General features: G+C 47.1%; 1 protein-coding gene across 1 annotated transcript in view; it reads left to right on the top strand.

The window, feature by feature from the left end:
* Positions 1-24,666, top strand: part of ZNF638 (zinc finger protein 638) — a 66,292-nt gene extending 41,626 nt beyond the window's left edge. Inside the window, exons 17-31 of the mRNA XM_064712322.1 lie at positions 2,623-2,763; positions 2,851-2,979; positions 4,676-4,749; positions 7,425-7,536; positions 11,523-11,648; positions 13,386-13,435; positions 14,927-16,119; positions 16,996-17,061; positions 18,790-18,840; positions 18,994-19,070; positions 19,497-19,547; positions 19,759-20,629; positions 20,831-20,923; positions 24,045-24,163; positions 24,483-24,666. Coding sequence (XP_064568392.1) covers positions 2,623-2,763; positions 2,851-2,979; positions 4,676-4,749; positions 7,425-7,536; positions 11,523-11,648; positions 13,386-13,435; positions 14,927-16,119; positions 16,996-17,061; positions 18,790-18,840; positions 18,994-19,070; positions 19,497-19,547; positions 19,759-20,629; positions 20,831-20,923; positions 24,045-24,163; positions 24,483-24,536 — 3,207 coding nt within the window. The 3' untranslated portion in view covers positions 24,537-24,666. The remainder of the gene's footprint in view (positions 1-2,622; positions 2,764-2,850; positions 2,980-4,675; positions 4,750-7,424; positions 7,537-11,522; positions 11,649-13,385; positions 13,436-14,926; positions 16,120-16,995; positions 17,062-18,789; positions 18,841-18,993; positions 19,071-19,496; positions 19,548-19,758; positions 20,630-20,830; positions 20,924-24,044; positions 24,164-24,482) is intronic.
* The last annotated feature ends 1,274 nt before the right edge of the window (positions 24,667-25,940 follow it).

Raw genomic sequence — 25,940 nt, 5'->3', positions numbered from 1 at the left:
GGGGAATTTTTGGGAAATTTTTGGGGAATTTTTTGGAATTTTTGGGAATTTTTTGGAAATTTTAGGGATTTGAGAATTGTGGGATGTGTGGGAATTTTTGGGAGAATTTTTGGGAGTTTTTTGGGAATTTTTTGGGTATTTTAGGGGTTTGGGTATTTTAGGGGTTTGGGAATTGTGGGATTTTTGGGGAATTTTAGGGGTTTGGGAAATGTGGGATTTTGGGAATTTTATGGGAATTGGGATGGGGATCAGGATCAGGACTGGGATCGGGATCAGGATTGGGATCAGGATCAGGATCGGAATTGGGATTGGGATTGGGATCGGGATCAGGAATTCCATGACCCCCAGGATAACGCTGACCCCGAGCGGAGCTGCGTGCGGGGATTGGGATTGGGATCGGGATCAGGATTGGGATTAGGATTGGGATCAGGAATTCCACAACCCCACAGGAGGACGATGACCCCGAGCGCAGCTGCGTGCGGGCATTGGAATTGGGATGGGGATCGGGATCAGGATCAGGATTAGGATCAGGGTTGGAATGGGGATGGAGTTTGGGATCGGGATCAGGAATTCCGTGCCCCCCACAGGACACTGACCCCGAGCGCAGCTGCGTGTGGGGATTGGGATCAGGATGGGGATCAGGATCAGGATCAGGAATTCCCTGACCCCACAGGAGGACAATAACCCCAACCAGTGCTGTGTGCTGCTGGTGTCCAACCTGCTGGGATTGGGATCGGGATCGGGATTGGGATCAGGATTGGGATTGGGATCAGGATCAGGATCAGGATTGGGATCAGGATCAGGATCAGGATTCGGATCAGGATCGGGATCAGGATCAGGATCAGGATCAGGATCAGGAATTCCTTCCCCCCAGGATGACAGTGCTGACCCCGAGCAGAGCTGTGTGCTCCTGGTGTCCAACCTGCCGGGATTGGGATGGGGATCAGGATTGGGATTGGGATCAGGATCAGGATCGGGATCAGGATCAGGATTGGGATGGGAATTGGGATCAGGATTGGAATTGGGATCAGGATTGGGATTGGGATCAGGATTGGGATTGGGATCAGGATTGGGATTGGGATCGGGATAAGGATCGGGATCGGGATTGGGATTGGGATGGGGATGGAGTTTGGGATCGGGATCAGGATCGGGATGGGGATCAGGATCGGGATTGGGATCAGGATCAGGGTTGGGATCAGGATCAGGAATTCCCTCCCCCAGGATGACGATGCTGACCCTGAGCAGAGCTGTGTGCTCCTCGTGTCCAACCTGCTGGGATTGGGATGGGGATCAGGATCAGGATCAGGATTGGGATTGGGATCAGGATCAGGATCGGGATCAGAAATTCCTTCTTTCCCAGGATGACGCTGACCCCGAGCGCAGCTGCGTGTGGGGATTGGGATGTGGGATGGGGATTGGGATTGGGATGGAGTTTGGGATCAGGATCAGGAATTCCTTCCCCCCCAGGATGACAGTGCCGACCCCGAGCAGAGCTGTGTGCTGCTGGTGTCCAACCTGCCGGGATTGGGATGGGGATCAGGATCAGGATCGGGATCAGGATCAGGATTGGGATCAGGATCAGGATTGGGATGGGGATCAGGATCAGGATCGGGATCAGGATCAGGATCGGGATCAGGCTCAGGATCAGGAATTCCCTCCCCCAGGATGACAGTGCCGACCCCGAGCAGGGCTGTGTGCTCCTGGTGTCCAACCTGCCGGGATTGGGATGGGGATGGGGATGGAGTTTGGGATCAGGATGGAGATCAGGATCAGGATCAGGAATTCCCTCCCCCAGGATGACAGTGCCAACCCCGAGCAGAGCTGTGTGCTCCTGGTGTCCAACCTGCTGGGATTGGGATGGGGATCAGGATTGGGATGGGGATGGGGATCAGGATCGGGATTCGGATTGGGATCAGGCTCAGGATCAGGAATTCCCTCCCCCAGGATGACGGTGCCAACCCCGAGCAGCTCTGTGTGCTCCTGGTGTCCAACCTGCCGGGATTGGGATCAGGATCAGGATTGGGATTGGGATCAGGATCAGGATCAGGAATTCCTTCCCCCTCAGGATGACGCTCACCCCGAGTGCAGCTGCGTGTGGGGATTGGGATTGGGATGGGGATCAGGATTGGGATGGGGATGGAGTTTGGGATCAGGATCGGGATCGGGATCAGGATCAGGATCAGGCTCAGGCTCAGGATCAGGAATTCCTTCCCCCCCAGGATGACAGTGCCGACCCCGAGCGCAGCTGCTTGCTGCTGGTGTCCAACCTGCTGGGATTGGGATCGGGATCAGGGTTGGGATCAGGCTCAGGCTCAGGATCAGGAATTCCCTCCCCCAGGATGAGGGTGCCGACCCCGCTCAGCTCTGTGTGCTGCTGGTGTCCAACCTGCCAGGATTGGGATGGGGATCAGGATTGGGATCAGGGTTGGGATTGGGATCGGGATCAGGCTCAGGATCAGGAATCCCTCCCCCAGGATGACACTGACCCCGCTCAGCTCTGTGTGCTGCTGGTGTCCAACCTGCCAGGATTGGGATGGGGATCAGGATCAGGATGGGGATCGGTATTGGGATGGGAATTGGGATCAGGATGGGGATCAGGATCAGGAATTCCTTCCCCCCCAGGATGACACTGACCCCGCTCAGCTCTGCGTTCTCCTGGTGTCCAACCTGCCCGCCAGGGGCTGCAGCCCGGCCGAGCTCTCCAGCCTGGCCCAGCCCTTCGGGGGCCTGCGGGACCTGCTGGTGCTCTCCTCCCACAAAAAGGTACCGGGAAACCCGAGCTTGGGAATGTTGGGAAGCTTTGGGGGGAATTTTTGGGATTTTTGGGAGCCGTGGGTGTGAATTTTCCAGGCGTTCCTGGAGATCCCGCGCGGAGCCGCCGAGTCCATGGTGAAATTCTACGGCAGCTTCCCGATGAGCCTGGGCGGGAACCAGCTGGAGATCCGGCACGAGCCGCGGCTGCTGAGCCTGCAGGACGAGGTGGGGAGCCCGGGAAACGGGGATTTGGGGATTTGGGAATTGGAGGGATCCTGGGGATTGTGGGGATCGGGAGGAATTGGGGTTTGGGGATTGAGTGAATTGTGGGAAGCGTGGGATTGAGGGAAGTTGGGGAATTGGGGGTATTGGGGGAGTGTGAGGATTGGGGAATTGGGGGAATTTGGGAATTGTGGGGATGTGGGGATTTGGGGAATTTGGGGAATTTGGGAATTTTGGGAATTGGGGGAATTGGGGGAATTTGGGAATTGGGGGAATTGGGGGAATTTGGGAATTGTGGGAATTGGGGGAATGCGGGAATTGTGGGGATTGGGGGAGTGTGAGGATTTAGGAATTGGGGGAATTGTGGGAATTTGGGAATTGGGGGAATTGTGGGAATTTGGGGAATGTGGGAATTGGGGGAATGCGAGAATTTTGGGGATTGGGGGAGTGTGAGGATTTAGTAATTGGAGGAATTTGGGAATTGTGGGGATTGGGGGAATTTGGGAATTGGGGGAATGGTGAAGACTTGGGAATTGTGGGATTGAAATTAGGAATTGGGGAATTGAGGGAAATTGAGCGAGTTGTGGGGATTTAGGAATTGGGGAATTGGGGAATTTGGGAATTGGGGGAATTTGGGATTGGTGGAATGTGGGGATTGGGGGAGTGTGAGGATTTAGGAATTTTAGGAATTTTGGGAATTGGGGAATTTGGGAATTGTGGGAATGGTGAAGACTTGGGGATTGTGGGATTGAGGGAAGTTGAGGATTGGGAAATTGAGGGAGTTGTGGGGAAGTTGGGAAATTCTGGGATTGTGGGAATTGGGGGAATGCGAGAATTGTGGGGATTGGGGAAGTGTGAGGATTTAGGAATTGTGGGAATTGGGGGAATTTGGGAATTGTGGGAATGGTGAAGACTTGGGAATTGTGGGATTGAGGGAAATTAGGGATTGGGGAATTGAGGGGAATTGAGAGAGTTGTGGGGAAGTTGGGAAATTTTGGGATTGTGGGAATTGGGGAATTGTGGGGATTGTAGGAATTGGGAGAGTTGGAGATTTGGGCGATTGTGGGGATTTTAGGAATTGTGGGAATTGTGGGAATTTTTGGGATTGAGGGAATTTGGGAATTTTGGGGAATTGTGGGAACTGTGAGAATTGCAGGATTGAGGGAAATTGGGGATTTTGGGGAATTGTGGGGATTTGGGGATTCAGGGAAATTGGGGAATTGTGGGAAATTGGAGAATTTGGGGAATTTCAGTAGTTGGGGACATTGTGGGAAGTTGGGAATTTTGGGAATTTTGGGATTGAGGGAAGTTGAGCAATTTGGGGATTTTGGGAGTTGTGGGTTTTGGGGAAAATTGAGAATTAAAAGGATTTAGAAATGGTGGGAATTTTAGGAATTTGGGTTTTGTGAGATTGGGGGAAGTTGGAGAATTTGGGGAATTTGAGGATTGTGGGAATTTCAGGAATTGTAGGAAAAACTCTAGAAAAAAAATTCCCGATTTTCTCCTTCAAGCAAGATTTTAATATTTAAATAGAATTTAAATTAAGTTTTTTAGCACTTCCTGAAGTTTAAAAAATGAGATTTTTCCCTAGGAAATATTTGGGATTTTTTTACATGATGAACACTTTAATGATGATTAATTATTGCTCAATTATCAATTATTATTAATTAAACCCCAATCCTTTTTTTCCTCTCTAAAGGAAGCCGTTTTCATCTCTCTCATCCAGGAGTCTGATCCCAAGGTCAGTTTTCCCATTTTATCCCAAATTTTCCTCCTCATTCTCCCAAATTTTTTTTCCCTCATTATCCCAAATTTTTTTCCTCATTCTCCCAAATTTTTCTTTTCATTATCCCAAATTTTTCTCTTCATTATCCCAAATTTTCCTCCTCATTATCCCAAATTTTTTCTCTTCATTATCCCAAATTTTTCCCCTCATTATCCCAAATTTTTCTCCTCATTATCCCAAATTTTTCTCCTCATTATCCCAAATTTTCCTCCTCATTATCCCAATTTTTTTTCCTCATTATCCCAAATTTTTCTCCTCATTCTCCCAAATTTTCTCCTCATTCTCCCAAATTTTCCTCCTCATTACCCCAAATTTTTTCTCCTCATTCTCCCAATTTTTTCCCTCATTATCCCAAATTTTCCCTTCATTATCCCAATTTTTTTCTCTTCATTATCCCAAATTTTTCTCCTCATTATCCAAAATTTTTCTCTTCTTTATCCCAAATTTTTCTCTTTATTATCCCAAATTTTTCCCTTTATTATCCCAAATTTTTCTCTTCATTATCGCAAATTTTTCTTTTCATTATCCCAAATTTTTCCCCTCATTCTCCCAAATTTTTCTCTTCATTCTCCCAAATTTTTTCTCTTTATTCTCCCAAATTTTTTCCCCTCATTATCCCAAATTTTTCCCCTCATTATCCCAAATTTTTTTCCTCATTATCCCAAATTTTTTTCCTCATTATCCCAAATTTTTCCCCTCATTATCCCAAATTTTTCTCCTCATTCTCCCAAATTTTTCTCTTCATTCTCCCAAATTTTTTCCTTCATTATCCCAAATTTTTCTCTTCATTCTCCCAAATTTTTTCTCTTTATTCTCCCAAATTTTTCTCTTCATTATCCCAAATTTTTCCCCTCATTATCCCAAATTTTTCTCCTCATTATCCCAAATTTTTCTCTTCATTATCCCAAATTTTTCTCCTCATTATCCCAAATTTTTCTCCTCATTCTCCCAAATTTTTCCCCTCATTATCCCAAATTTTTCCCTTCATTCTCCCAAATTTTTCTCTTCATTATCCCAAATTTTTTTTCCCTTCTTTTTCTCCTTTCCCCTCTCTTTCCTGATTTTTCCCCCATTTTCTCCCATTTTTCCCATTTTTTCACTTTTCCCCCTTTCCCTATTCTTTCCCCTTTCCTTCTTCCCTTTTTGCCCCTTTATTCCCATTTTTTCCTTTTTTTCTCTTTTTTCCTTTCCCTTTTTTCCCATTTTTTCCCTATTTTCTTCCCATTTTCCCCCATTTTTCCTCCTTTTTTTCTCCTTCTTCCTCCTTTTTTTCTCCTTTTTTTTTCTCTTTTTTTTCCAATTTTCTTGCCATTTTTTCCCAATTTTCTTCCCTTTTTTCCCTTTTTTTATCTCATTTTTTTCCCTATTTTCTTCCCAATTTTCTTCCCATTTTTTTCCCTATTTTCTTCCCATTTTCCCCATTTTTCCCTCCTTTTTTTCTCCTTTTTTTCTCTTTTTTTCCCTTTTTTTTTCCCTATTTTCTTCCCATTTTCCCCCTTCCCTTTTCCTCTTTCCCCCTTCATTTTATTCCCTTTTTTCCCTCTTTGTTCTGTTTTCTCCTTTCTCCCTTCCCCCTTTTTTCTTCCCTTTATTTTCCTTTTTTTTTGCTTTTTTCCCTTCCCCTCCCTTTTTTTTGTTTTTTCCCCCTTTTTCCCTCTTTCCCCCTTTTTTTCCCTTTTTCCCCCCTTTCTTTTTCCCCTTTTCCTCCTTTTTCCCTTTCTTTTCCTTTCTCCTTCATTTTTTCCCTTTTTTTCCCTTTTTCCCTTCCCCCCCTTTTCTTTTTCCCCTTTTTTCCCCCCTTGTTTTTTCCATTTCTTTCCCTTTCTTTCCCTTTCTTTTTTGCTTTTTTTTCCCTTTCCCCCCTTTTTTCTCCCTTTTTCCCCTTTTTCTCTTTCCCTTTTTCCCCTTTTTTCCCCCTTGTTTTTTCTATTTCTTTCCCTTTCTTCTTGCTTTTTTTCCCTTTTTTCCTTTTCCCTTTTTTTTCCCCTTTTCCCTTCTCCCCCCTTTTTCTCCTTTTTTTCCCCCCTTGTTTTTTCCATTTCTTTCCCTTTCTTTCCCTTTTTCCCCCTTTTTTTTGCTTTTTATTCCCTTTTTTCCCCTTTTTTCTCCCTTTTCCCTTTTCTCTCCCTCCCCCCTTTCTCTTTTCCCTTTTTTCCCCTTTTTTCCCCCCCTCATTTTTTCCCTTTCTTCCCCATTTTCCCCTTTTTTTTTTGCTTTTTATTCCCTTTTTTTCCCCTTTTTTCCCCCTTTTTCCCCCTTTTTCTCTTTCCCCTTTTTTCCCTTTTCTCCCCCCCTCGTTTTTTCTTCTCCTTTCTTCCTTTTCCCTTTTCTTTCCCTTTTCTTTTTCCCCTTTCCTTTTTCTTTTTCCTTTCCCTTTTTTTCCCTTTTTCTCCCTTTCTTTTTCCCTCCTTTCCCTCCCTTTTTTCCCTTTTTATTCCCTTTTTTTCCCTTTTTCCCTTTTTCCCTTTTTCCCCCTTTTTTCCTTTCCCCTTTTTCTCTTTCCCCCTTTTTCCTTTCCCCCTTTTTTCCCCATCCCTTTTTTTCCATTTCTTTCCCTTTTTTCCCATTTTCCCCCTTTTTTTATCCCCTTTTTTATTTCCCCTTTCCCCCCCGTTCTCCCCTCATGCCCGACCCTTCCCCCGCTCGCCCCTCTGCCCGTCGCGCACCTGGTGGACCTCCTCCCGGCCGAGGGCTACCGGGAGCTGGAGCTGGTGTGTGCGGGGCTGCGCTTCGGCCGCGTCGAGCACTACGCCGTGCTCAGCAACAGACACCGGGTAACAATGGGCAAAAATTGGGGAAATTTTGGGGGAAAATGGGAAATTTTGGGGGAATTTTTTGGGGATTTTTGGATGAGGAATTCAAAAGTTGGAGCTGGCTGCGCTTCGGCCGCGTGGAGCACTACGCCGTGCTCAGCAACAGACACCGGGTAACAATGGGGGAAATGGGGGAAAATGGGCAAAAATGGGGGAAAATGGGGTTTTTGGGGAAATTTTGGGGGATTTTTGGATGAGGAATTCAGGGATTGGAGCTGGTGTGTGCTGGGTTGTGCTTGGCAAGGTGGAGCTCTGTGCTGTGCTCAGCAACAGGCACCGGGTAAAACTGGGGGAAAATGGGGTTTTTTGGGGAAATGGTACAGCAGAGGAAAATTGGGGTTTGCAGGGGAAAAAATGGGGGAAAATGGGGATTTTTTGGGAAATTTTGGGGGATTTTTGGATGAGGAATTCAGGGATTGGCACTGGTGTGTGCGGGGCTGCGCTTCGGCCGCGTCGAGCACTACGCCGTGCTCAGCAACAGAAACCGGGTAAAAAGGGATAAAAATGGGAAAAATGGGGTTTTTTTGGGAAATTTTGGGGAATTTTGGGTGATTTTTGGATGAGGAATTCAAAAGTTGGAGCTGGTATGTGCAGGGCTGTGCTTGCCAAGGTGGAGCACTACACCGTGCTCAGCAACAGGCACCGGGTAACAATGGGAAATGAGGAAATTTGGGGGATTTTTGGGAAATTTTGGGGATTTTTGGGGAATTTTGGGGGATTTTTGGGGAATTTTGGGGGATTTTTGGCAAAGGGATTCAGGGATTGGAGCTGGTGTGTGCGGGGCTGCGCTTCGGCCGCGTGGAGCACTGTGCTGTGCTCAGCAACCGGCACCGGGTAACGTGGGGAAATGGGGGAAAATGGGCAAAAATGGGGGAAAATGGGGAAATTTTGGGGGATTTTTGGGAAATTTTGGGGGATTTTTGGGAAATTTTGGGGGATTTTTGGATGAGGGATCCAGGAATTGGAGCTGGTTTGTGTGAAGTTGTGCTTGGCAAGGTGGAGCACTGTGCTGTGCTCAGCAACAGACACCGGGTAACAGTGGGGGAAATGGGCAAAAATGGGGAAATTTGGGATTAATTTTGGGGGATTTTTGGGGAAATTTTGGGGGATTTTTGGGGATTTTTGGCAGAGGGATTCAGGAGCTGGAGCTGGTGTGTGCGGGGCTGCGCTTCGGCCGCGTGGAGCACTGTGCTGTGCTCAGCAACAGACACCGGGTAAAATGGGATTAAAATGGGGGAAAATGGGGAAATTTGGGGGAATATGGGTTTTTTTTGGGGAAATTTTGGATGAGGAATTCAAAAGTTGGTGCTGGTGTGTGTGGGGCTGTGCTTGGGCAAGGTGGAGCTCTGTGCTGTGCTCAGCAAACAGAACCAGGTAAAACAGGGGAAAAATGGGTTTTTTTGTGGAAACGGTACAGCAGAGGAAAATTGGGGTTTGCAGGGGAAAAAATGGGGGAAAATGGGGATTTTTTGGGAAATTTTTGGGGATTTTTGGATGAGGAATTCAAAAGTTGGAGCTGGTGTGTGTGGGGCTGCGCTTCGGCAGGGTGGAGCTCTGTGCTGTGCTCAGCAACTGGGACCGGGTAACAATGGGGGGAAATGGGCAAAAATGGGCAAAAATGGGGAAATTTTGGGGGATTTTTGGCAGAGGGTTACTGGGGACTGGAGCTGGTTTGTGTCGAGTTGTGCTTGGCAAGGTGGAGCTCTGTGCTGTGCTCAGCAACCAGCACCGGGTAACAATGGGGACAAATGGGCAAAAATGGGGAAATTTGGGGGATTTTGGGGGAATTTTGGGGGATTTTTGGGGAAATTTTGGGACATTTTTGGATGAGGAATTCAGGAGTTGGAGCTGGTTTGTGTCGAGTTGTGCTTGGCAAGGTGGAGCTCTGTGCTGTGCTCAGCAACAGATACGGGGTAACAATGGGGGAAAATGGGGAAATTTGGGGGAAAATGGGGAAATTTTGGGGGATTTTTGGATGAGGAATTCAGGAATTGGAGCTGGTGTGTGCGGGGCTGCGCTTTGGCAAGGTGGAGCTCTGTGCTGTGCTCAGCAACAGACACCGGGTAACAATGGGGGAAAAGGGGAAAAATGGGGGAAAATGGGGAATTTTGGGGATTTTTGGGAAATTTTGGGGGCATTTTTGGATGAGGAATTCAAAAGTTGGAGCTGGTGTGTGCGGGGCTGCGCTTCGGCCGCGTCGAGCACTACGCCGTGCTCAGCAACAGGCACCGGGTAACGTGGGGAAAATGGGGAAATTTGGGGGATTTTTGGGAAATTTTGGGGGATTTTGGGGAAATTTGGGGGATTTTTGGATGAGGAATTCAGGAGTTGGAGCTGGTGTGTGCAGGGCTGCGCTTTAGCAGGGTGGAGCTCTGTGCTGTGCTCAGCAACAGACACCGGGTAAAATGGGATAAAAATGGGGGAAAATGGGGGTTTTTGGGAAATTTTGGGGGATTTTTGGCAGAGGGTTACTGGGGACTGGAGCTGGTTTGTGTCGGGTTGTGCTTGGCAAGGTGGAGCTCTGTGCTGTGCTCAGCAAACAGAACCAGGTAAAACAGGGGAAAAATTGGGCAAAAATGGGGTTTTTTGGGAAATTTTGGGGGATTTTTGGCAAAGGGATTCAGGGAAAATTGAGTTTGCAGGGAAAAAATAAGGGAAAATGGTTTTGAGGAATTTGGGGGAAAATTCCATAATTTTTGGAGATTTTTAGGGACTTTTTTTTAAATTTATTGGGATTTTGGAGGATTTTTAAAAAATTTTTCTCTATATTCCCATTTTTTCCTTTCCACCCTTGCTTTCTTCATCCTTTCCATTTTTCCTTTTTTTTGTCCCTGTTTCCTCTTTCCTACCTTATTCCTCCTTTTCCCCTTCCCTTTTTCCCCTTCCCCCTTTTCCCCGTTTCCTTCTTTCCATTTTTCCTCCTTTTCTGCCCTTTCCTCCCTTTGGTCTTTTCCTTTGACATTTTTGGGGATCTTCTTGGAATTTTTGGGAGATTTTTGGTGGATTTATTTGGGAATTTTAATGGATTATTTCAGAATTATTTTGAATTTTGGAGGGTTTCTGTGGAAATGTGGGGGATTTTTAATTTTTTTTTGTGGATTTTTTGGGATTTCTTACGATTTTTGGGGAATTTTTTATAATTTTGGGAAGGATTTTTTAAAAATTTTTGGGGAGTTTTTAGTGGATCTGGAGGACTTTTTTTTTAATTTTTGGGAAGGTTTTAGTGGATTTTTGGGGGGAATTTTGGGGACTTGGGGATGAGGGGTTGGGAATTTTTGGGAATTGGAAAGAGTGGGAATGGCAGAATTGCTGAGGTTTGTGTGGGATTTTTTAGGGTTTAGATCCCAAAAAAACCAAGGAAATGGTCTTTAAATAAGGAAAAACAATTAAGAAAATGTTTCTAAATCCCAAGAAAAACAAGGAAAATATCCTTTGAATCACAGAAAAACCAAGGAAATGTTTTTCAAGTCCCAAAAACAAAAAGAAAACACCCATGGAAATATTCTATAAAATCCAAGGCCAATGTCCTTTAAATCTCCAATAAACAAGGAAAATGCCCTTTAAATCCCAAAATCTATTGAAAATATTTTTTAAATCCTAAAATTCCAAGGCAGTATCTTTTAAATCCCAAGAAAAACCAGGAAAATCCCAAAAACCCAAAGAAATACTTTTCAAATCCTAAAAAAACCAAGGAGAATACCCCAAAAACCTGGAGAATATTTTGAAAGTGAAAAATCCCCAAATCCAGAAAAAACATCTTTTAAATCCCAAAAAACCCAAGTTTAGTTCCACCTTTAGGACCCAAATTGAGCCATTTTAAAGTGACTTTTAACCCTTTTTACACCTAGAAAATAGCAGGGAAAAAGCAAAACATTCCAGCAGGTTTAAGAATTCTCATTTTATCCATAAATTAAGGAATTACCAAGATTTTTTTTTTTCCCCCTCAGGCCATCCTGCAGCTGGACAGCCCCAAATCCGCACGTTCCATGCACAGTTTCCTGCAGCAATATCCATATTCCATAGGAGAACACACACTCACCTGCTCCTTGTCCTCCCATGGAGACATTCCTGAGGTAAAAATTCCAGATTTTCCACCATTTGGGGTTTTTTTTTGGGATGGGAGAACCTTTCTGTGAAGAGCTGTGGGATGGGAGTTCCTTCAGGGTTTGGGATTTTACTCTCAGGGCCAAGATCTTCCCTCATGGTTGGAATTTTTCCCTCAGGATTTGGATTTTTCCCTCAGGATTTGGATTTTTCCCTCAGGTTGGGATTTTTCCCTCAGGGTTTGGGATTTTTCCCTCAAGAATGAGATTTCCCTCACAGTCAGAATTTTTTTCCCTCAGGGTTGGGATTTTTCCCTCAGGGTTTGGGATTTTTCCCTCAAGAATGAGATTTCCCTCAGGATTTGGATTTTTCCCTCAGGGTTTGGGATTTTTTTCCCTCAAGGTTGGGATTTTCCCCCTCAGGATTTGGATTTTTCCCTCAGGGTTTGGGATTTTTCCCTCAGAGTTTAGGATTTCCCTCACAGTCAGAATTTTTTTCCCTCAGGGTTGGAATTTTTCCCTCAGGATTGGGATTTTGCCCTCAGAGTCCGGATTTCCCCCTCAGGATTGGGTTTTTCCCTCATGATTGGGATTTTTCTGTCAGGGTTGGAATTTTTTCCCCCCAGGGTCAAGATTTTCCCTCAGGGTTGGGATATTTTCCCGACAAGGTTTGGGATATTCCCCTCAGAGTTTGGGATTTCCTTCGGGGATTGGGATTTTTCCCTTCAAGGATGGTATTTTTCTCTCAGGACTGGGATTTCCCCCTCAGGGTTGGGATTTTTACTTAGAGGTTGGGATATTTTCCCTCAAGGATAGGATTTTCCTCAGGATCATGATTTTTCCCTCAGGGTTGGGATATTTTCTCTCAAGAATGTGATTTCCCTCAGGACTGGGATTTTTCCCTCAGGGTTTAGGGTTTTTTTCCTTCAAGGATGTATTTTCCCCTTAGGATCATGATTTTCCTGTCAGGATCGTGATTTTCCTGTCAGGGTTTTAATTTTTCCTCATGATTTGGGACTTTTTTCCCTCATGATTGGGATTTCCCCCTCAGGGTTAGAATTTTCCCTTAGGATTTGGGACTTTTCCCTCAGGATTTGGGATTTTTTCCCTCAGGGTTTGGGATTTTTCCCTCAGGGTGTGGGATTTTTCCCTCAAGAATGAGATTTCCCTCAGGATTTGGATTTTTCCCTCAGGTTGGGATTTTTCCCTCAAGAATGAGATTTCCCTCAGGATTTGGATTTTTCCCTCAGGTTGGGATTTTTCCCTCAAGAATGAGATTTCCCTCAGGATTTGGATTTTTCCCTCAGGTTGGGATTTTTCCCTCAAGAATGAGATTTCCCTCAGGATTTGGATTTTTCCCTCAGGGTTTGGGATTTTTCCCTCAAGAATGAGATTTCCCTCAGGATTTGGATTTTTCCCTCAGGTTGGGATTTTTCCCTCAAGAATGAGATTTCCCTCAGGGTTTGGATTTTTCCCTCAGGGTTTGGATTTTTCCCTCAAGAATGAGATTTCCTTCACAGTCAGAAATTTTTTCCCTCTGGGTTTGGGATTTTTCCCTCAGGGTTTGGGACTTTTCCCTCAGGATTTGGGATTTTTTCCCTCAAGGATGGGATTTCCCTCAGGGTTGGGATTTTTCCTTCAGGGTTGGGTTTTTTCCCCTCAGAGTTTGGGATTTTTTCCTCGAGGATAGGATTTCCCTCAGGATTTGGATTTTTCCCTCAGGGCTGGGATTTCACCCTCAGGGATTGGGATTTTTGTTTTTTCCAGGCTGAAACCGGGAAAAAGGAAGTGAAGAGAGAGGATGGGAGCAAAGGAAGGTACAGCCTGCGAGGATTTTTGGGAATTGTATCCATTTCTTTTCCCTCTTGGAATGTTCATCCACGATTAGGGATTGCTGAGCCTCCCTCCAGCTGTGTCCTGCTGCTTCTCCTTCCCACTCCACGTCCTCCAGAGCCAAAATATTTGGGATTCATTAAAAAAAAAATCATGGAAAAATGGCGTGAAATCCCAATTTCTGTGGAGTTTTTCCTTGTTTTTTCCCCTGCTCATGTCCTGGCTCCTCTTGTTGCTTTTATTCCATCCTGCAGCTCTTCCCTCTATCCCTGCCTCTGGAATGCCTTTTCCCGATTGCTGAATTCCCAGAAATTTTTAGGAATTTTTGTTAAATATGGCTTCGATCCTTTTTTTTCTGTGATTCCAACTCGAATTTCTGGATGAGTTTTGTGGTTAAAAGCCCCAAATTGTGTAAGGATCATCCTGAAATTTAAGGAATTCTGTTATGGAAAAAGCTCTGTATTCCCAGATCCCATTTCTTTCCTTGTCATTCCATGAAACTGCTGAATTTTGGGAGCATTAATTCCCAAATTAATGGGAATCTCTTCTTCACAGCCACTTCTTGATTCCAGACAAGTGGAATTCAAAATTAAAATTAAAATGTGACTTTTCCATGAATCCCAACTCCCGAAAAGTTGGAAAGTCCATGTTTTTCCCTGCTCCACACAATTAATTTAATCCATTTGTTAGGGAGCAGAAAACAGCTGAATTATTATTTTAATTCTTAATTATTTTTTCTGAAACTTTAATTAATTAAACTTCACTCCTGGGCTCTGCTTTTCCCAGGTCACATTTTCCATGAATCCAGGGTGGGGATTTCCATTTAATCCCAGGAGTTTTCCATGCATCCCAGTGGAAAACCAACTGAGCCCAGCCAGAAGTGTTGAATTGATGGGAAAATCCCTTTGGAGGATCCCAAATCCCGCTCTCCTGGACAATCCTGATTTTTCCAGGTTTTGGAGCAGAAATTCCCTGCTGGAATTCTGCTGGAATGTGTGCTCCAGGGCACAGCCATCCCTAATTCCAGCCCTTCCCAAGCTCATCCCGTGGGATTCTTTCCCTCAGGGAAGTCTGAAATTCCCTGGAAAGCTCCGTCCTGTGGCACCTTGGGCTGCGTTATCCCAGAGGTTTTTCCATGGAAATCAGGGATTTTAAACCCAAACCAAAACCTGATCCCAAATCCAAACCTGCTCTCTCGGGATTGGGAGCTGCTGTAATTCCCTTATCCAGGAGCATCCTTTTGCTGGGGTATTCCCAGTTTTCCCTCCGTGGGATGGAAATTTTCCAAGGCCTGAGGTCTCCAAAATGTGAATTATTCACCTCGAGTGCCGCCTTTTCCCACAGAATTCCCAATCCCATTTCCTCATGCTCCAGGAAAAACTCCCACCGGTGGCATCCGGAGCTTTCTGAGACTTCTGGAATTCTCTCCCCCCCCCCCCCATGGTTTGATTTTTGTTTCTTTTAAATGCTTTTAGCTCTGGCTTGAAAAAAATCCCAGAGGGATCAGGAACGGTGCAAACACCAGCGGGGAATCCATCGGGAGAGGCCAAGAAAGGCCAAATTCCCACCCCAAATGTCCCGGAGGAGATTCCAGCGGGACAGCTGGAGATTCCCGAGCCGCAGACAGGAGGAGCAGCCGGGGAATCGCCCGCAGGGATGGACGTGGAGGGGTTGGATCCTGGAATTCCCGTGGATCCTGCTGGCAGCAAATCGCCCGCAGCGGGGTCGGAGGAGAAACCGGCGCCGCTTTGCGGAGCGGGCACGGACAAATCTCGGGATGGGCCGGAGCTGGAAATCATCCCAAAGGAGGATGAGGAGCCCTCTGCTCCCGCTGAGGAGCCTCTGGGATCACCCAGCAGGGCCGGGGCAGCGCCGGGAGCCGTCCCTGGAGCGTCCCCGAGCTCGGGGGAGGCGCCCGCGGTGTCACCCGGGGTCACCCAGCCCGGCACGGAGCCGGAGAAAGCTCCCGCTCCCGAGGCTGGGAAAAGCAGCCAGGAACCGGCCACGGAGAGGAGAGCTGTCCCAAAACCTCCGGATGCTCCAGGGAAAAAACTGGATGTGGCCGGAGCAGAGAGAGAGGCGACAGCGGAGGAATCCGTGCCCAAAATTGGGGAGAATCCAGGGAAAACTGGGGGCGAGGCTGGGACAGAACTGGAGAAAACACCGGGAAAAACATCCCCCAAGGGTGGGGAGAACTCTGGGAATGCTGTTGGTGAGACGCACGGGGGAAGTTCGGTTAAAATCCCACAAAATAAAGGGATGGGAGCTGCAAAATCCGAAGAAAACCACGCGGCCGCTCCGGTAAATCCCGCTGCGTCCCTGAAGGAATCTTGCATTGGGAAAACCCTGCTGAAGGCAGTGGTGTCTGTCCCGGACATCCTGAAACAGAAAATTCCCGTCAGGATCACCGAGCCTGCCCTGGCAAGAGCTGGGGAGCAGAAAATCCCCCCCAAAGCAGGACTGGAGAAGAAAATCCCGCCCAAAACCGCGGCTCAGCCGGGAGCTGGGAACAGCCCACGGAAAGGGAACGGGAATTCCGGAGCGGAAGCGCAGGGGGACGGCGGGAAGAGCTCATCCCAGCAGGAAAAGGATTCCCAGCTGGAATCTGCCACGAGCTCAAAGCAGAGCCAGCAGGGAGAGCGGGACATCTGGCACCAAGGAAAATCAGGTGAGGAGGGCGGGAGTGCCCGGGTGTTCCCTGAGCTTCTCCCGCTCTGGGATTCCGGGATCATCCCTTTTCCATAAATCCCGGGGCCACCACAGGAGCTGCTGGGTGGTTCCTTTCAGCTGCACCAGGATGGGGAGAGCCTGGTTCAGACATGGCTTGAAGAAAGAGGCCATGGGGGTACTCAGCTGAGGGAAAGATAGAAGCCTGCTGTAAAGCAGCCTTTCCCAGGCTTGATCCTGTAAATAATTAAGGTTATTAATTATTCTCAGCCACCTTTTATATAAACAACAAGATTCTCAGGCCGTTTCCTCAAAAACAAGCGATATTCTGTCCTTGGCTGCTCCAGGAACAGATGGCCGTACTGGGAACAGATATAAAGGTTTTGAGAACTTTTCATATCATGGTGAGAACACTGATCTTGGTTTCAATAAACTAACTTCAGGTACTGTAAACAAAAGGAGGAGCTGAAGTTTTCTCTACAGCCTATCAGGAGCTCAGGTTTTGCATATGCATGAGGTGAATTAACACTGTTATAAAAAGTGCCTGGTTGATGGATAAAGTGGAGTCGATGCTGATCAACAAGGATGGGTCGGCTCCCTCCAACTTCAGTACCAGGAGGGTGGAACTGGTTGGAAAATCCTTTGGAAGCAAATCCCAACTGAATTCCTTGGAGCAGCTCCAAGTGGGAATAAACCCCACTGGTGTCCTGTGGGGAGCTGGAATTTGCTTTTCCAAGCCCTGCACAGATGGAAAAGAGGCTGCTGAGCCAGGTGTCACCCGTTGGTGGCAAATCCCCGGAGCAGCTCCTTGATCCAAACAAAGGTGAGGATTTGGGATTTCCTGGGATTTCATGGAATTTTTTGTCCCGTTTTGCAGGCTCCTGGTGGGGCTGGTGCTGCAGCTTTGAAAAGCAGCGCCGGCAGCACTGGAAAACAGAAGGAGGTAAGGATGGAAAAGCGTGGGATTCAAAGGATGGAGTGTATGGAAATGGAGATTTTTGGTGTTCCAGGGGGTTGGGATTGGATGGGATTTAGGATTTTCTCCAACCCAAACCATTCCAGGATTCCGTGATGTTCCTGCTTTCAGGAATCTTTTCCTCTCTTCCCAAAATGGGATCACCAAATTCCTGCCTTTTTTCCTTCTGGTGTCCGTGGATCCCGTGGGCTCTGATGCTGGAATTTTGCATCCATTCCCTTTGGAATCCATTCCCTTTGGATCTCTCCAGTCCCCATTTCCAGGCTCACAGAGCCAGCTGGGATCAGATCCCATAAATCCATCCCCAAATCCCAATTTCACAGTTTGTGTTAAATATCCATGAAAACGTGAGGGTAGGACGGAATAATTTGGCAGAAAAAGTAACAAAAATTCAGAATTCTCAATGGAAGAAATCAGAGGGATCATTTGGGGTGGGACACCCGTTCCTCAGGACCCAGAACTTTGAATTGGCAGGAATTTTATCCATTGACTTTTCTCTGTTGAACTTTTTCCATTGAATTTTATCCACTGAGTTTTATCCCTTCAATTTTACCCTTTTGCCTTTCTCCACTGAATTTCATCCATTGATTTTTTCCACAGAATTTTATACATTGAATTTTGTTTCTTGAATTTTATCCACTGAGTTTTATCCCTTCAATTTTACCCTTTTGCCTTTCTCCACTGAATTTCATCCATTGATTTTTTCCATTGAATTTCATCCACTGAATTTCATCCATTGATTTTTTTCCATTGAATTTCATCCACTGAATTTTATCCATTGAATTTTATCTGTTAAACTTTATCCACTGAGTTTTATCCCTTCAATTTTATCCTTTGGCCTTTCTCCACTGAATTTCATCCATTGATTTTTTTTCCACTGAATTTTATACATTGAATTTTGTCCCTTGAACTTTATCCACTGAATTTTATCCCTTCAATTTTACCCTTTTGCCTTTCTCCACTGAATTTCATCCATTGATTTTTTTTCCATTGAATTTCATCCACTGAATTTCATCCATTGATTTTTTTTCCATTGAATTTCATCCACTGAATTTTATCCACTGAATTTTATCTGTTAAACTTTATCCACTGAGTTTTATCCCTTCAAATTTATCCACTGGCCTTTCTCCATTAAATTTCATCCATTGATTTTTTTCCACTGAATTTTATCCATTGAATTTTGTCCCTTGAACTTTATCCACTGAGTTTTATCCCTTCAATTTTACCCTTTTGCCTTTCTCCACTGAAATTCATCCACTGAATTTTACCTGTTGAATTTCGTCCCTTTAACTTTATCTGCTGGATTTTATCCAACTAATTTTGTCTTTTTAATTTTATCCACTGAATTTTATCAGTTGAATTTTATCCACTGAATTTTGTGGATAGACCTTTATCCCACTGGATTTTACCCATTGATTTTTATCTGCTGAATTTCATCCATTGAGTTTTACCCATGGAATTTTGACCTGCTGCAATTTTTCCAGAGGACTTTGGCTTCCTGAACTAAACCTGAGTTCATTTAAATTAATTACTCAGAAATTCAACATTTCTGAGTCATTAATTTAAATTAACTCAGGTTTAAGCTGCAATTTAAGCCCTGACTATTTTTTTTTATTTTTGTTTTTTCACTCAAATTAAATTTGGGGTTATTTTTTATATCCTGCTGTTGATTACAGTTAAATATTCCATTCCCAGGAGGAAGAGCTCTTCCCGTTCAACCTGGACAAGTTCATCACGGTGGACGAGGTTAACCCTGAGTTAATTTAAATTACTCAGAAATGTTGAATTTCTCAGTAATTAATTTAAATTAACTCAGGTTTTATTTAAGCCCTGACCATTTTTTGGGTTTTTTTTTTCACTCAAATTAAATTTGGGGTTATTTTTTATATCCTCCTGGAGATGACAGTGAACCATTCCATTCCCAGGAGGAAGAGCTCTTCCTGTTCAACCTGGACGAGTTCGTCACGGTGGATGAGGTTAACCCTGAGTTAATTTAAACTAATTACTCAGAAATGTTGAATTTCTGAGTCATTAATTTAAATTAACTCAGGTTTAAGCTGCAATTTAAGCCCTGACCACTTTTTTGCTTGTTTTTTCACTCAAATTAAATTTGGGGTTATTTTTTATATCCTGCTGTTGATTACAGTTAAATATTCCATTCCCAGGAGGAAGAGCTCTTCCCTTTAACCTGGACGAGTTCCTCATGGTGGATGAGATTAACCCTGAGTTAATTTAAATTAATTACTCAGAAATGTTGAATTTCTGAGTCATTAATTTAAATTAACTCAGGTTTAAGCTGCAATTTAAGCCCTGACCACTTTTTTTTTTTTTTTCACTCAAATGAAATGTGGGGTTATTTTTTATATCCTGCTGTTGATTACAGTTAAATATTCCATTCCCAGGAGGAAGAGCTCTTCCCGTTCAACCTGGATGAGTTCGTCACGGTGGATGAGGTTAACCCTGAGTTAATTTAAACTAATTACTCAGAAATGTTGAATTTCTGAGTCATTAATTTAAATTAACTCAGGTTTAAGCTGGAGTTTAAGTCCTGACTATTTCTTTTTTTTTTTGTTTTTTCACTCAAATTAAATTTGGGGTTATTTTTTGTACCCAACATGTGTGGATGTTCCTCCTGGAGATGACAGTGACCCATTCCATTCCCAGGAGGAAGAGCTCTTCCCGTTCAACCTGGACGAGTTCGTCACGGTGGACGAGGTGCTGGAGGAAGCCGAGTCTCCGGTGGTGCCGCGGCGGAACCCCCCGAGGGGGAAGAGAAAAGAAGCCCCCAAAGGCAGCCCTTCGGAGCCGGCGCCCAAGAAGAGGAAAGGGAAGAGTGTCGGAGCCGAAGGTGAGCTGTCCTTTGTCACCTTGGATGAGATCGGGGAGGAGGAGGAGGAGGAGGCGCCGGTGCCGCTGCCGGGCGTCGACCCCCAGGGCCTGGTGGTGGTGGATGAGGTGGTGGAAGAGGAGGAGCTGTCGGAAGCGGTGAAGGACCCGCAGGCGCTGCTGACGCTGGATGAGATCTCGGAGCAGGAGGAGCCGGGCTCCCACGGGAACGGGCCCCGGCGGGAATTGGAGGAGCGGGAGCTGAAGGCCGAGCCCTTGGTGACGGTGGATGAGATTGGGGAGGTGGAGGAGCTGCCCCTCAACGAGCCCGCGGAGCTGAGCGCCGCCGAGGAGGGCAAGGCCAACCCCGGGGAGGGCGCGGCCTCCCAGGTGCCCGACGACCCCAACGCCTTGGTGACCGTGGACGAAATCCAGGAGGACAACGAGGACAATCCTCTGGTGACTCTGGATGAGGTCAACGAGGACGAGGATGATTTCCTGGCCGACTTCAATCACCTCAAAGAGGAACTGAACTTTGTTACGGTCGACGAAGTCGGCGATGAAGAGGAGGAAAGCACTTTCCCAGGGAAGAACCCGCCCGAGGATGAAGATGACGAAGATATTGTTGCTGTTGCAGGACCAGAAGAAATGGGAATTCTAGGAGATACAAATCCAGAGGATGAAATGGCTGAAATCTCCAAGCCAAAAGGTGAGGAACATCAAGGCCAGCTTGGACGAGGCTTGGAGCCACCTGGGCTGGCGGAAGGTGTCCCTGTCCGTGTCTCTTAGGTGCCTCCCAACCCAAACCATGCCATGGTTCCATTCCATCATTCCGTGATTCTGTTCCATGCTTCCATTCCATCACTCCGTGCTTCCATGATTCCATCCCAACATGCATTTCTGTCTCCAGCAGCTCAGCTGGGATCAGAAGATGCAGAACCAAAGCCTCAGCAGAAGAAAACGACTTTTCCAGGTGTCCCCAAGACGCAGAGCACTCCCAAAGGTAAATCCAAAGGAATCCCCTGAAATGCTCCAGGTTTTCCTGGCTAGGAGATTCTTTCCTGCCCGTTTGAAAACTCCTCCTGTGCCTCACCACCACAGAGAACCTCAGAGCCAGGGCCCAGAATCCATGGTTTTTCTTGGCTCCTCCAAATCCATGTTTAACTAGTTGGTTAAAATCAGAAGCCTCTCATGGAAAGTTTTTTTTCCGGAAATTTCCAAATCCAGGTGGAATTATTGATTATTAGCGGGGTGCAGTGTGGTGTCTCCTGAGGGTTCCCATCCTGTGGCGAGTTTTATTCCCAACATTCCGTGTCTGGAAAGGAGGAGATTGCTGCCAGGGCTGTGAAATGAGGATGTAGGGATATACTGAATTCCATGGGGTCGGGAATTGTTCCAGCTTCCATGGGGTCAGGAATCGTTCCAGCTTCCTTGGGGTCAGTCCTTCAGGAGCTGCTCCAACATGAGTCACTTCCACGGAGTCTTTCCTCCAGGAGCTGCTCTGTTGTGGGTCACTTTTTCCGTGGGATGAATCCTTCAGGAATTAATCAGGTCCCTGCTCCAACTTGTGTGGGGTCAGTCCTTCAGGAACTTCCTGAATTTCCATGGGGTCGGTCCTTCAGGAATTGTTCCATGGAGTCAGTCCTTCAGGAATTGTTCCTACTTCCATGGGGTCAATCCTTCAGGAACAGACTCCAACATGGGTCACTTTTCCGTGGATTCTTTCCTTCAGGAACTGCTCCAGTGTGGGTCATTCTTCCATGGGATCAATCAATCCTTCAGGAACCGACTGCTCCAACATGGGTCACTTTTCCATGGGGTCAATCCTTCAGGAATTGTTCCAATTTCTGTGGGCTCAGTTCTTCAGGAACTGGTCCAGCTTCCATGGGGTCAGTCCCTCAGGAGCTGCTCCAACATGGGTCACTTTTCCATGGAGTCAGTCCTTCAGGAATTGTTCCATGGAGTCAGTCCTTCAGGAATTGTTCCTACTTCCATGGGGTCAGTCCTTCAGGAATTGTTCCTACTTCCATGGGGTCAATCCTTCAGGAACAGATTCCAACATGGGTCACTTTTCCATGGGATCAGTTCTTCAGGAACTGCTACCAATTCCATGGGATCAGTTCTTCAGGACCTGCTCCAACATGGGTCACTTTTCCATGGATTCTTTCCTTCAGGAACTGCTCCAGTGTGGGTCATTCTTCCATGGGATCAATCAATCCTTCAGGAGCAGGCTGCTCCAACATGGGTCACTTTTCCATGGGGTCAGTCCTTCGGGAATTGTTCCAATTTCTCTGGGCTCAGTTCTTCAGGAACTGCTCCAGCTTCCATGGAATCAGTTCTTCAGGAATTGTTCCATGGAGTCAGTCCTTCAGGAATTGTTCCTATTCCATGGGGTCAATCCTTCAGGAACAGACTCCAACATGGGTCACTTTTCCATGGGGTCAGTTTTTCAGGAACTGCTCCAATGTGGGTCACTCTTCTCTTGGATTAATCCTTCAGGAAGGTGGGTCATTTTTCCATGGGGTCAACCCTTCAGGAACTGCTCCAACAGGGATCATTTTTCCATGGGGTCAGTCCTTCAGGAACTGCTCCCACTTCCATGGAGTCAGTTCTTCAGGAACTGCTCCAACATGGGTCACTTTTCCATGGGGTCAGTCCTTCAGGAGCTGCTCCAGTGTGGGTCATTCTTCCATGGGATCAATCAATCCTTCAGGAGCAGACTGCTCCAACATGGGTCACTTCTCCATGGGGTCAATCCTTCAGGAATTGTTCCAATTTCTGTGGGCTCAGTTCTTCAGGAACTGGTCCAGCTTCCATGGGGTCAGTCCCTCAGGAGCTGCTCCAACATGAGTCACTTTTCCATGGGGTCAGTCCTTCAGGAATTGTTCGTGGAGTCAGTCCTTCAGGAACTGCTCCAACTTCCATGGGGTCGGTCCTTCAGGAATTGTCCCTACTTCCATGGGGTCAGTCCTTCAGGAATTGTTCCATGGAGTCAGTCCTTCAGGAATTGTTCATGGAGTCAGTCCTTCAGGAATTGTTCCTACTTCCATGGGGTCAATCCTTCAGGAACAGACTCCAACATGGGTCACTTTTCCATGGGATCAGTTCTTCAGGAACTGCTCCAACTTCCATGGGGTCAGTTTTTCAGGAACTGCTCCAATGTGGGTCACTCTTCCCTTGGATGAATCCTTCAGGAAGGTGGGTCATTTTTCCATGGGGTCAACCCTTCAGGAACTGCTCCAACAGGGATCATTTTTCCATGGGGTCAGTTCTTCAGGAACTGCTCCAACATGGGTCACTTTTCCATGGAGTCTTTCCTTCAGGAGCTGCTCCAGTGTGGGTCATTCTTCCATGGGATCAATCAATCCTTCAGGAACCAACTGCTCCAACATGGGTCACTTTTCCATGGGGTCAATCCTTCAGGAATTGTTCCAATTTCTGTGGGCTCAGTTCTTCAGGAACTGGTCCAGCTTCCATGGAGTCAGTCCCTCAGGAATTTTCATGGAGTCAGTCCTTCAGGAATTGTCCCTACTTCCATGGGGTCAGTCCTTCAGGAATTGTTCATGGAGTCAGTCCTTCAGGAATTGTCCCTACTTCCATGGGGTCGGTCCTTCAGGAATTGTTCCTACTTCCATGGGGTCAATCCTTCAGGAACAGACTCCAACATGGGTCACTTTTCCATGGGGATCAGTTCTTCAGGAACTGCTCCAACTTCCATGGGGTCAGTTTTTCAGGAACTGCTCCAATGTGGGTCACTCTTCCCTTGGATGAATCCTTCAGGAAGGTGGGTCATTCCTCCATGGGGTCATCCCTTCAGGAACTGCTCCAACAGGGATCATTTTTCCATGGGGTCAGTTCTTCAGGAACTGCTCCAACTTCCATGGGGTCAGTCCTTCAAAATCTGCTCCAGCTTCCATGGGATTGCTTGTTTTATTCCCAGAAAATGGAGTGTTTATTGGAAATGGAGATGACCTGGGGATTGAAACGGGTCAGGGACCAGCTTGGGTGAAAAACCTGATTTTTTTGGAATGTTTAAGAAGTGTAATTTCCCCAGATGTGGCTAGAGGGAGGTGAGGCTGGAATGTTTGTGGGAGCTGTGTGTGGTGACTGTGGTGTGTCCTCAGCTCTGGACATCCTGGTGCCCAAGGCCGGATTCTTCTGCCAGATCTGCTCCCTCTTCTACGCCGACGAGCCCTCCATGATCAACCACTGCAGGACCCCCCTGCACCGGCAGAACATGGAGGTACCACCAGAAAAAACGGGAATATCCCCCCAAATCCTTGGATTCAGGAGTTCACGTGTGACGGGGTTTGGGAATACAGTGGGAATATGGAATATTTTTATTCCATGCCCAGATTGTGGGGAATCCTGACCCCCTGAGATTTGGCCACGTTCCCCTCTGGAGCTTCCCATGTGGAATTTGGGGGGTTTTTATGGGACAAATCCCACCTTGGCCGTGGGAGGAGCTGACTGAACGTGGCCCAGATGTTCTGGCCCAGGTTTTAGGGGATAATCCTGGGATATCCCTGCAGCACCACCTCTCTCTTCTCCCTTCTCCGCAGAAATTCATGGCCAAGCAGCAGGAGAGCGGCGGGGAGGAGCCGAGCTCCAGGTGATGGAGCTTCCCAGGAACCACCACACGTCGGGGCCAGTCAGCTCTGTGTGTTCGGATTTCCTCGGTCATTCGGGGTCGGGAAGGAGAATCCATGATGTGAAAAATCAGAGCTGGGAACAGACCCAACCCAAAGCAGGAGAGGGTTGGAATTGTGCCTCCGATCATCCGGCGTGCGAGAGGAGAGACTGTTCCAGGTGTCTCCAGGAAATAAATGTTCCTACTGTATAGGCACCCCGGGGCTCGTTGAGTTTGGGGTCATTCCTTGGGGTTTGGTGACTCTGGATGGACATTGGAGATCCAGGGGATCGATGGAGAGAGTCAAGGGAAGGGTCTGGAGCTCCAGGAGCAGCTGGGGGAGCTGGGAAAGGGGCTCAGCCTGGAGAAAAGGGGGATCAGGGGGGAACTTTTGGCCCTCCAAAACTCCCTGAATTCCTGGAGCCAGGTGGGAGCCGGGATCTGCTCCCAGGGAACAGGGACAGGAGGAGAGGGAACGGTCTCAGGCTGGGCCAGGTTGGATAATTTTGGGGAAATTCCTTCTTGGAAAGGGATTCACCAGCCCTGTGCCTGTGGCACTTGGGGACACGGCAGTGGTGGCCTGGGCAGAGCCGGACTCGGTGGTCTCAGAGGGATTTTCCCAACCCAAACAATTCCATGAGTCCCTGCCCCCTCAGTTCCACGGTGACATTTCAAACCTGGGGACACCCCTGGAGCCTCAACCCCTCCTGGGGCTCATTAGCAGCCGACAGAGCCACAGGAATTCAGGAATTCCTTTAATTCCTTTAATTAATTCCTTTGCCCGTGGCTGGGCACCCCCTGCCTTTTTGGGGAGCACATGGGAACCATTTCCTGTGAACTTGAGGTGAGTCAGAAGGGGAAACTGGGATTAACTCCTGGGAATGCTGAGCTTCTCTGAGGTGGGATCAGCGCCGGGCTCCGTGCGGGAAAGGCCGGGATGGGCAGGGCTGGAGGGAGCTGACCCCGCAGCCATGGTGTGGGTGAGGATGTGCCCCTGCTCTGCTGGGCACAGCTCCTGGTCAGGAAAGTCTTTCCCACTGGGATCTCTCTTGGTTGGTGACGTCTTCCCACTGGGACAGAGTTCTGTGTCCCCTGCCATTGCCGTGACGCTGCTCTGGGTGTGTCTCGGTGTCCCCTCGGCACGGCTCTTGGTCAGCGAGTTCTTCCATCTGGGACATCTCGTGGTTGATGAATTCTTCCATCTGGCACATCTCCTGCTGGATTAAGGCTTCCCATTGGGACAGAGTTTTGTATCCATTGATTTTCCCTTGGTGCTGTTCTTGGTGTCTCTTGGCTTCTCCTTGCCACGGGTCTTGGTTGATGGATTCTTCCATGTGGGACATCTCCTGGTTGATGGATCCTTCCATGTGGGACATCTCCTGGTTGATGG

The sequence above is a fragment of the Zonotrichia leucophrys genome, chromosome 4 (genome assembly GCF_028769735.1).
Source record: "Zonotrichia leucophrys gambelii isolate GWCS_2022_RI chromosome 4, RI_Zleu_2.0, whole genome shotgun sequence".
NCBI classification, from domain to species: domain Eukaryota; kingdom Metazoa; phylum Chordata; class Aves; order Passeriformes; family Passerellidae; genus Zonotrichia; species Zonotrichia leucophrys.
The sequence above is the reverse complement of the archived record's forward strand: the minus strand, read 5'-3'. Positions and strand labels throughout refer to the sequence as shown.